Source organism: Musca domestica, unplaced genomic scaffold, assembly GCF_030504385.1.
Source record: "Musca domestica strain aabys unplaced genomic scaffold, Musca_domestica.polishedcontigs.V.1.1 6, whole genome shotgun sequence".
In the NCBI taxonomy this organism is placed as follows: domain Eukaryota; kingdom Metazoa; phylum Arthropoda; class Insecta; order Diptera; family Muscidae; genus Musca; species Musca domestica.
Genome location: NW_026712363.1, coordinates 17,185,550 through 17,197,596, shown reverse-complemented (window position 1 = coordinate 17,197,596; position 12,047 = coordinate 17,185,550). Strand labels below are relative to the sequence as shown.

At 37.4% G+C, this 12,047-nt stretch overlaps 1 protein-coding gene across 3 annotated transcripts in view; it reads right to left on the bottom strand.

Annotated features, from left to right (window-relative positions):
• Positions 1 to 12,047, bottom strand: part of LOC101887829 (Ig-like and fibronectin type-III domain-containing protein 2) — a 386,843-nt gene that overhangs the window by 27,734 nt on the left and 347,062 nt on the right. For all 3 annotated transcript variants that reach the window (XM_059129339.1, XM_059129337.1, XM_059129338.1), the window contains one exon: positions 3,339 to 3,507. In XM_059129339.1, coding sequence (XP_058985322.1) covers positions 3,339 to 3,507 — 169 coding nt within the window. The remainder of the gene's footprint in view (positions 1 to 3,338; positions 3,508 to 12,047) is intronic.

The window sequence follows — 12,047 nt, the reverse complement described above, 5'->3', positions numbered from 1 at the left end:
ATCTCGGAACGAAATGAGTTAAAAACAAGTGGACTGAAGAAAACAGCAACGTCAGCAGAAATGATTCGAAAAGTAAAGAAGCGACTTGATCGAAACTCGCGTCGCAGTGGCCGAAAAATGGCTCGTGAGCTGAACATATCGCAATTCGGCAAATATTGAAAAATGAGCTCGGGGCAAAGCCATTGAAATTCCAAAAAGGGCAAGAACTTACACCGCAACAGAAAGAAAATAGACTCAAAAGAGCTGATTCGCTTGTGCGAAAGTGGTAAACTGCCGAAATTGGTTTTCTCCGATGAGAAAACATTCGATGTTCAGTAGTTGTAAATAAACAAAATGATCGTGTTTACTTGCCAAAAAGGGCAGCTGAAAATGTGCACCTTCGGTTGGCCACAAGAACTCAAACGCCGGCCATGGTGATGGTGTGGGCCGCCATAACAGCATAACATAATACGAACAGAGAGTGATCCGAATAAATGCCGAATATTATCTAGAAAATAGAAAATGCCTTGGGCACGCAAACATTTTGGCCGCAAACTTTGGACATTCAAACAGGACTCAGCACCAACCCACTCAGCACGCGCCACCAATGGTTACAAAATGAGGTTCCTCGCTTCATTTCCAGCGAACAATGGCCACCAAAATCTCCGGAGACCAATCCGTTGGACAATTGTGTCTGGAGTTTTTCGGAAAGCAAGGTTGGCACTAAAAAATACCAAAGTGTCGATCACCTCAAGAAAGCGCTTCGGCAGGAAAGGGCCAAAATACCGCAGAGCAACATTCGGACAGCGTGTGACGGTTTCATTGGCCGTTTGAAGGCCATATTTTGTGCCAAAGGTGACCAATTCGAACAAATCTAAACTTATTCTAAAATTTGATGCTATTTCCGACGTTTTTCATTCAATAAAATGTAAAAAAATGTAAAAATGATGGCATTTGGCCTTGTTGCAGTTTTTTATGTCACCCTGTATATATCGGTGTCAATTAATAGTTCACAACACGTTAAAAAATACGAACACAAAGAAATACGAACCGAAAGAAAAAAACAAGTAAAAAAGTAGCTAAGTTCGCCGGGCCGAACTTTTAATACCCTCCACAATTTGAAAGTAACGTGAAAACTTTCAGAAAAATAACGGAAACTACCACTTAAATGAAAACCGTCATATTGGGGCTATACGAATTCGTGGACCTGCATAGGAAATTTTTGGCCATAGGTTGTAGTACCCATTAAGATCTTCCAATACGAAATTTGAAACGATTCCGGAGAATATTGTTGCTGAAATCATCAAAATACCGACCATCGGGAGGTGCCGTTTTATGGGGGCTATACGAAGACAATGACCTGCAAACAAACCTTTTTGTCATTACGAACTTCAAATGCAAAATTTGAAATAATTCCGGTAAATAATGTTGCAAAAATCATGAACAATGCCGAAACGTGGACCGATATGGCCCATTTACGAACTTAAACTAAACTATAAATGTATGCAAAATTTTAGCCTTATATAATCAATAGCGTGATTACAAACGACAGACGGACATCGCTAGATCGTCTCAGAATTTCACGCTGATCCAGAATATATATACTTTGCAGGGTCCATTATGAGTATTTCGAGTTACAAACAGTATGTGAAAGTTTATATACCCTCCATAAAATGGTGGAGGTGGAGGCTATAGTCGTGCGGTGTCGACCATGTGATAACCTAGAATACTATAATACAGGGTTGCGCCGTCTTGTTGAAACCACAACTGCCTCATACGCTTTAGAAGAATAAGTGGCATCACAAAATTGGTCATCATGTCGCGATAACGCTCCTGAATGATGGTAACAGCATGGCCATTTTCATTTTGGAAGAAAAACGGCCCAATGGCCGTTTTCGCACTAACGCCGCACCAAACTGTGACTTTTTCGTCATGAAGAGGCACTTCTTGAATCACCTGAGGATTTTTAGTGGCGTAAAAACGGCAATTTTGCTTATTTACGGTCCCATTCAATGTGAAATGGGCTTCATCGGACATGATAATTTTGTTTGTTGAGTTTTCACAAATGACTTCTTCTGTTGAATGTAAATTTCAACTATTTCAGAGCGCTCGCGTGGCGTGTATTTGTTCATGGTAAAAATCTGCTTGGACTGACGCTTCAAACGCGGTATGTCATTAAGCGATGTGACATCTCTGTCAAAAGTTATGGCGTTGCCAGATGGGTCCGTCGAATATGGCAACCCTGTATATTGGAAATCCTCCTTAGGTCCAAACCTATTTTGATTTGGATTTGAAATAATGTCATATAGTCCTGTAAAAGTTTTACCTGGTTGATTTTGGCTTTTGACCGGTGGCATTTTCTCTATATTTACGCCCTCCCTCATCCTGATAGGTATTCAAAACTACTTCCCACAATTCCATTTTACCCGCTAAATATTATCCGATGGCCACCAAAAATGCTAGGTTTTCTCCCAGCCCGCAACTCTAAATTCCGTATCGATTGGTCTTTAATTGTGATCTGTAGAGCGACTCCAAATGATGAAATTTTTTGGTCACCTCCACCATTTCGAAGGAACTTGAAACTTTAAAAAAATCGTCGAAAACTACCGACTAAACGGAAACCGTTATATTGGGCTGTATGAAGACGTGGGTCTGCAAAATTAATTTTTTTTGTCATAGACTGGAGTGCCGATTTCTAGCTTCAAATACGAAATTTAAAACAAATTCGTTAAATCATGTGGCTAATATCATCAAAATACTGAATAAAAGCTTGTTCCGTTATATGTGGGCTATTGGAGAGCGTGGACCGAACTTAACTTGCTTTGACATAATTGGCAAAATACACATGTGTGCATAATTTTAGCCTTCTATTTCAATTCGTTAGAGATATAGTGGGATTACAACAGACAGACAGACGGACATAGCTAAATCGATATAGAATTATTCGACAAAGGACAAAGCTTATATACCCTCCATAGAATTGTGGAGGGTATAAAAATAATAATTAATAAAGGTCCACGTTTTAGCCATATTGTCCAATCGATTTTGCTACAAAATTTTGTATTTTGATTTCCTTCGTCGAATCCACTTAAAAATTAAAACAATTCCACCTAAGGCTGTCTAGTCGTAAAACACATCAATTCCATTTGCAATCACATCCGATCAATTTTAGTCCACCTATCATTGACTTGTAATTTGGCAAATTTGCAATTTTGCGACAACAACAGCAACGACGTTGCGGGGCTATGTTTGTTTTTTTTTCTCGTATTTATTCGTTTATTTGTTGCAATGTTATTTTGTGGTCATTGTTTTAGTCAACTATTCATGTCCGGCCAAAGTGTAATTAAAACTAAATTTACCTTTTTCATCAGCGGCGTTGCTGGTGTTCTTCGGCGCTGTGGTGTTGATTAACAGCATCGATGATGGCAGTGATGTGCCATATTTACCGCGTGTCAATACCATGATGCGATACAAGGCATGCGGTTCCAAATTTATCAAATCGATGGATGTTTCATTTGTTACCAGTTCCTGCAATGAAATGAATGACAAGAGGGGGTTGGTTAGTGGACACAAATACGAAAAAAGTCAACAAATGAACGACCAATGGACACAACACAAATTCAACAAAATCTCTATATTTATTCAGTGTATTTAGCACTTTTGAGTAATTGCAATGTAACAGCAAAAACAGCAGCAACAACAACAACATTCAGTAATTTGTGGTATTTGCTCTCTATGGAGTTTTTTTATGTTTTGGCGGGCCACCATGATTGTTGGTCGTTGGTGGTTGTGGGTATGGCAGGGAATGGATTGCTTGATACAACATGTCCACTTTGCAAAGTTGTTACTCGTTTTGCTCGATTATTTAAATAAATGCCATTTAAAATATGGTGGTGGCCCGGCGGTAACACTTTAAGCCCTTTTTAAGAGCATTACATGATGTCGAAACAAGCGAAACATACATTGTCAATATTTTATGAAGGGCTAATGTGGTGGGAGTGTAGCTAGCGTTTTCTTTGTGGGTGTTTTTAAAAGCGGCGGAATTAACTTTATTTTGAACTGTATTTTAATTATTTGTTGTATATATATTTGTTATATATAGAAATGCTGCAAACTGTGGGATACTGTATTTTAATTATTTGGTTTATGTAGAAATGGTGCCAAAGGGAAGGCTAGATTTGTGGTAGATTTTTTTTAAATAATGATTTTATATAATGTCATGGGAAATCGTAAACAGCACTGTCCCAGAACTAAAACTTTGGAATATTTGAGTCAAATATATTCGTAAATGATCGCCTATAGATATACACGGCATCAAATAGAAGGTACCTAAGATTATTATCTACACAAATCATGTGATGTTCCCATATAAAATTTTGATGATCCCTATTGAAACCCAGTATTGCGGGTCAAAATTTTGAATAACCATGACGCTCATAAAAGGCGAAATGAACATCCGATTATTTTCAAACGCGGCACAAACCAATATTTCCACCGACAAAAGATCTAGTATGGAGCTGGATACATCATCCTTTTTCTTCTGGTACCTCCCCCTCAAAGGGTCGAAATTTTGAAAAATTATAACTCCTATGAAATGTGAAAAAAGAGTACGATTGCCTTCAATTTTTCACATCTCAACATATTTACCAAAAACACGATCTAGTATGAGGACGAAATAAATTGGACGACTCCTTCTGGTACCTCTCCCACAACGGGTCGAAATTTTAAATTATTATATCTCTCAAAAAAAAAAAAATAATAATGCGAAATGAGCACCCTCCATACCCTCCACCAAAAAAAGTATGGAGGGTATATTAAGTTCGTCATTCCGTTTGTAACTCATCGAAATAATCATTTTAGACCCAACAAAGTATATATATTCTTGATCAGCGTGAAATTCTAAGACGATTTAGCCCTGTCCGTCCGTCTGTCCGTCTGTCCGTCTGTTGTAATCACGCTACAGTCTAAACGAATTAAGACAGAAAGCTAAAATTTTGCACAGATCTCTCTTTTGTCTGCAGGCAGGTCAAGTTCGAAGATGGGCTATATCGGTCCACGATATCTCATAGCCCCCATATAACGGTACCCCCGTTATTCGGTATTTTGATGATTTTAGCCACATTTTCCAATGAAATTGTCTGAAAATCCACACAAGTAGTTCCTTGTGGGTACTTTATACCTCGGCAGAGAATTATTTTTATAGGTCCACAATATCGTATAGCCCCCATATAACGGTACCCCCACGGTATTCGGTATTTTGATGATTTTAGCCACATTTTTCAATGGAATTGTCTGAAATTCCAAAAAAAGAGTCCCTTGTGGACATTTTATCCCCTCAAAAAGAATTGTCTATACAGGTCCACGATATCATATATCCCCCATATAACTGTACCCCCCGATATTCGGTATTTTGATGATTTTAGCCACATTTTTCATCGGAATTGTCTGAAAATCCACACAAGGAGTTCCTTGTGGGTACTTTATACCTCGGCAGAGAATTATCTATATCGGTCCACCACATTTTTCAATGGAATTGTCTGAAATTCCACAAAAGGAGTCCCTTGTGGGCATTTTACCCCCTCAAAAAGAATTATCTATATAGGTCCACGATATCGTATATCCCCCATATAACTGTACCCCTCGATATTCGGTATTTTGATGATGTTAGCCACATTTTTCAATGGAATTGTCTTAAAGTTCACACAAGTAGTTCCTTGTGAGTACTTTACCCCCTGAGAGAGAATCAATTAAAAGTTTTTATGGGAGAATTCAATCATACACGCTATGATTATAATTATAATTTAAGGTTCAAAAGACTAAATATGCCGAAGCATTTGTATCTTTTAAATTCGGACTGGTATTGCCCATATCCAAATCTGAACCGATTTTGATAAAATTTGGCAAAGATATTTCTGAGCTGTATTTGATATATTTCCCTGAATATCGTTGTTACGGAGTACATATTACGGCTGTTGGTAACAAATATAACAAATCGGATGAACAATATATATGGGAGCTATAGCTATATCAGAACCGATTTCGATCAAATTTGGCATACTTATTTTCAGGCCTAATTTGGTTGTATGTGCAAAATTACATATTATTCGGGCTGATATTACACGTTTGGTGCACAATAAAATGCAAATCAGACAAAGATATATATGGGAACTATATGTAAATTTTTACCGATTATCTCCTATTTCAATAGGGTTCGTCCTTGGGACAAACAAATGATTGCGAACTGTACTTTGTTCACAAAAATATATGGACAGACTGACGGACGGACATGCATAAATCGACTCAGAATGTGATTCTATGCATATCATCAAAAGTAACTATGGGTCTATCTCGTTTCCTTTTGCCCGTTACAAACAAATGCACAAATACATAATACCCTAACCACCTTGTGGTGTAGGGTATAAATACAATAACGGCATGAGAAATACTGAAAGACTGCTTGACCAGAGTAGGATTTGCTAGATCTCAAGCTAAATTTACTCCCTCTAAAAAATCGAGCAAAGAACGTTCGCTCTTATTCGAGTAACATGTAAAAATAAAGTAAGCTTCATGTTTTTTCATCTCCCAGAAGACCTTCCGCTCGAACTCGAGTATAGAGTGAAACCCACTCCAATTTCAGAAGTATGCTTTTAGGATATGGTTTAATATTTTAGTGTACATAGAATGAATAAAGTCGGTGAAACCTTTCGCAATTTTTAAGAGCTATGATATTTAAACATTTAGTTGAGGTTAAGTTTGTGTGAAAATTAAGGAAAATCATCTATTGAATTTGTTGGTTCCACCTTTTGGAACGAATTTAAAAATTTTCAAAAAATAAAATTCTTAAAAAATTCTGTTAAAATTTTAAAAATACCAAATATAGCCGTCTAATGGGGTCTATACGACGTGGACCTACATAGGCATTGTTTGTCATAAGCCATTACCATATTCAATCTCGAAACTTGAAATAAACAGTGAATAATGTAGCTAAAATCGTCAAAATATCGCATATAGGGAGGTACCGTTATATCGGAGCTGTGTGAAGACCTGCACCTGCATAGACAATTATCTGTCACAGGCTGTAGCATCCATTACGAACTTCAAATACCACATCTCAAACAATTTCGATGGGTATTGTACCTAAAATCGTCAAAATATCGAATATAGGGAGGTACTGATGTATGGATCCTATGCGAAGACCTCGACCTACATAGACAATTTTCTGTCACAGATTGTAGTTCTCATAACGAACTCCAAATACGTAATTTGAAACAACTCTGGTGAATAATGACGCTAAAATCATCAAAATACCGAATATCGGGAGTTACCGTTATATGGGGGCTATACGAAGACGTGGACCTGCACATACAATTTTCTGTCTTAGGGTGTAGAATCCATTTCGAGCTTCAAATACCAAATTTGAAATAATTCCGGTGAATAATGTCGCTAAAATCATCAAAATACCGAATATCGGGAGGTAACGTTATATGGGGGCTATATGAAAACGTGGACCTACATGGCCCATTTAAGAACATAACCTGCTTACTGGAAAAAAAAACATGTGTGCGAAATTTTGGCCATCTATCTCGATTCATTCGAAAGATAGCGTGATCACAACAGACAGACGGACAGACAGACAGACGGACATCGCTAAATCGCTAAATTTTACGCTGATCAAGAATATATATACTTTGTTGGGTCTGACATGAGTATTTCGAGGAGTTACAAACGGAATGACAAAGTTAATATACCCTCCATAGTATGGTGGAGGGTATAACAAGAAGAAGTGGTCTAATATTGGCTAAGTTTGGACTAGATGCGCGAAAATGACTAAGTCGTCTCCTTATATCCTGAAACCTAGGGTCTACTCCATTATTTCGATGAGACCGTATCAAATGATATAATGTAGTCATAAGGGTGAACCCATAAAATGAGTTGATTTCGGTCGGGCTGAACCCTGAGGGATATTGAATGGTGGTCTTCAACTCCGTTAGAAATGGCTCTTTAGAGGTGCAATGTTAACCTTAATATTCACAAGACTCTGTAAACAAACTGACCTTGTTTTATCGATAACTTTTTTTTCCGAATTTTGCCACAAAGAAACTTAAATCAAATTGTAAATGTTTTACAAATTCATGCAAATGTACAACTCCCCAAACAAGTCTTCCCAAATCGGAATAGCCAGGTACAAAAACACAGGTACCACCGCCACCCCCATTCCCACCTATATACCAACAGCATTTTGTTTCGTTTACATCAGTTTGTTTACATTTTTAGATGGTTGTTTGGATTTCTGACTATGGTCAAAGAAAAAACTCACAACAAAAAACCATTTTTCCTAAAATAAAACAACAAAACGCCATATAAACTTGGTTATGTATTTAGTTTTCCGTCGAGAGATGTGCCTGTCCACGGCAGCTATGTTAACCACGTCTTTCGCGTAACAAATCGAATAAACGCCATACAGAAAAAAAAACAGCTTGAACGAAAACCAACCAAATAAAACAAATAAATTCCAATGTATCTAAGTCAATGGCATTTGGTCAGTGGGTTTTGGTACGTAAATGGTTGCAACGGCGATTTCCAGTGTTTTTTTTTTTCAGTTTTCTGGGACAACATCAATGTGTGCGTGTGTTTACGCGCTCATCTCGTTTGGCCGTATTGCGTTTATGCTTGGCTACATGATTTTATTTATTGTACGGATTTTTTAAATCCTTAGCCTCATGACTACAGATTTTACTTTACGGTACAAAAAGTTCTTCGTCAAAAGAATGGTTTACACCCTATCTATTCAGACGGTACATTTAATATAGACCTTGTCAAGGACATCTGTCTTACTGGTTGTTTGGAGAGCATGGAAAGTCTCGAGAAGAAAATACGGTTTGGTCCAAATTTGGCACATCGTAATATTTATATCCTCAGCCATATGGCTACAGAGGGCATGTATCATTTGATGCGACCAAAATGTGCCTCATCGAAATAATGGTTTTAGACCATAGGTCCCTTTGAACCAAATCCGTTTCTGAATATTTGAAGTCGATATAATGGTGTCCATCCATCGGCCTGTTTGTCTGGCTGATGCGCACAAAAACTCTCGAACGGAGTATCTCATATGGTCCGAACATATGGTGCATCGTAATATTATTACCAAGCATAAATCGAGTTCGGAGATGGGCAATATCAGTAAACTCCTTCTGGTACCGCCCACACAAAAGATCAGCAATTTCACAGAAAATAATTTACCTTATGGAACAAGACAAACATTATTGTTCTTTAAAAACTTTGCAAAATCTAATATTTTTATCACTGCAAGGGCAGGCGCGAAAATGAACGCTATAGCTCTTCTGGTACCTCCCCCACAAAGGGTCAAATTTTTGAAAAATTATAACTCTTATAAAATGTTAAATATGAGTTCGAATATCTTCAAACTTGGCACATATTAATACTTCTTGTAACGCAAGATGTGTCATAAAAAAAGGGACAGAACGGATCCTTCCTTCTAGTACCTTCCACACAACACGTTGAAACATTGAATATCCATGAAGCTCATAAAACACGAAATTAGCATCCAATTCCTTTCAAACTCAGCATATCTCAATATTTCTATCAACACAAGGCCTGATGTAAAGATAAGGCCCACAACAGGCCAAAATTTTAAATAATTCTGTATATCTATAAGAGAGGAAAATGTTTGTTTATAATTTATGGACTCGAATTCCGGTGCACAGATTCTCCTGAAAATTTCCCAGTATACTACAACATCGCCTGAATGTAACATAGCCTATATACATTTTTGAAATTCCACTTGGAACTGGATATATAACATAAGAATCGGAGGAATCTCCCAAAAAGTAGTCGTAGTCGTCCAAGTTCGACACGTTGTAATATTTATATCAGACTTATGTCAGATGTAAAATGGACAATATTTTTGTACATTCTTCAGCAACACCAACTGTTATTTATTTATTTTTTCATATCCTCCACCTTGGAAGGGATGGTATATTTACTTTGTCATTCCGTGTGTAACATTGTAACACATTATTTGACGTAAGATAGTTGGTATTGAAAATGAGATATATCGGTCCACGTTTTGGTATAGTCCCCATATAACGTTACCTCCCGATATTTGGTATTTTGATGATTTTTGCATCATTTTCCCACGCATTTATCTAAAAATTGGTATTTGTAGGTCATAATGAGTTCCAATGTTTCCTTTACCCTAAGGTGGGGGGGGGGGGGGTTAAAAGTTCGGGCCAGCAGAAATTAAACAAGTAACCAAAGGCTACACATAATTTTATATTTGGAGCATGTCAAACTTTTTGGTCCAGTCAAACTTATAATACCTTTTTGACCTGATTTTACACTTTTTAGGCACAATAAAGATATGTACCGGAGCAATATCTAAATCTGAACCGATCTCTATAAAATTTAGCAGAGGTATTTCTATGCTGTATTTGATAGTTAGGACCAAATATCATTATTGTGGAGAGAATTCTACGGTATGAAGGTCATAAATTCAAAAGCAGAAGATACATATACAGGGTGAGATAAAAAAAACTGCAATAAAGTCAAACGTCATAATTTTTGCATTTTTTTAAATTTTGTTGAATGAAAGCAAAAAATATCGGAAATAGCATCAAATTTTAGAATAAGTTTAGATTTGTTCGAATTGGTCAACTTTGACACGAATTATGACCTTCAAACGGCCAATGAAACCGTCACACGCTGCCCGAATGTTGATCTGGGGTATTTTGACCCATTTCCGGCGAAGTGCTTGCTTGAGGTGATCGATACTTTGGTATTTTTTAGTCCAACGGATTCGTATCCGGAGATTTTGGTGGCCATTGAGCGTTGGAAATGGAGCGAGGAATGTCGTTTGTAACCATTCTTTGATGGTGCGTGCTGAGTGCGATGGTGCTCAGTCTTGTCCAAAGTCTGCGGACAAAATTTTTACAAGCCCGAGGCTTTAATACACCTTCCAAATATGTATATGTATGATAATATTCGGCATTTATTCTGGGTGTTCAATGTTTGCGTGCCCAAGGCTTTAAAACACCCTCTAGAATATTTAGGCGATAATATTCGGCTTTTATTTAGATGCCACGGTCGATTAATACGAGCCATAACCATGGCTCTTGAGTTCTGGTGGCCAACCGAAGGTGCACATTTTTAGCTGACCTCTTTGGCAAGTAAACACGATAATTTTGTTTGTTTACAAACTGCTGGACAACGAATGTTCTCTCATCGGAGAAAAGCAAATTCGGCAGTTCACCACTCTGGGCCAAGCGAAGCTACTCTTTAGCTCTTTTGAGTCTATTTTCTTTCTGTTGCGACGTAAGTTCTTGCACTTTTTGGAATTTCAATGGAATTACCCCGAGCTCATTTTTCAATATTTGCCGAATGGAATATTGCGATATGTTCAACTCACGAGACATTTTACGGCCACTGCGACGCGGGTTTCGATCAAGTCGCTTCTCTTTGCTTACTTTTTAAGCTATTTCTGCTAATGTTGTTGTTTTCTTCCGTCGGGCTACGCTACCAGTATCACGGTAACTAGTGATGGTACGAGACAAAAAAATTTATTCACATTTAAATGCTGGAGTGCTCTAGGGATAGCCACTTGTGGTTTTCCAGCCAAATATGAAGAAATCACACTATAACGCTTGAATTCCATTACGAATAACTTTTTTCTGGAAAACTCTCACCAAAATGCTTTTGTACACTTGTAAACAATATAATGAACTGTCACTGGTATAATTTTAACAGCTGTCGGACGAGTGGCTTAGAAATGACAGCAGTCTGAAGTATGTTGCAGTTTCATCTCACCCTGTAAATGGCATTATACCACAAATTTTTTTCTGCCAGGATGAATTCCTTCATATGTGTCAAAATTCATTAAATTTGGGCTTATATCAACCATTTGGTGCACAATGAACTTGAATTCAAATAAAGATACACAAATGGTAGCTACATCTAAATCTGAAGTCCGATCTCAATATAATTTTTCAAAAATTTTTCTGAGCTATATTTGATATATTTCCCGGAATATCCTGTGGATTATAAAAATAAGA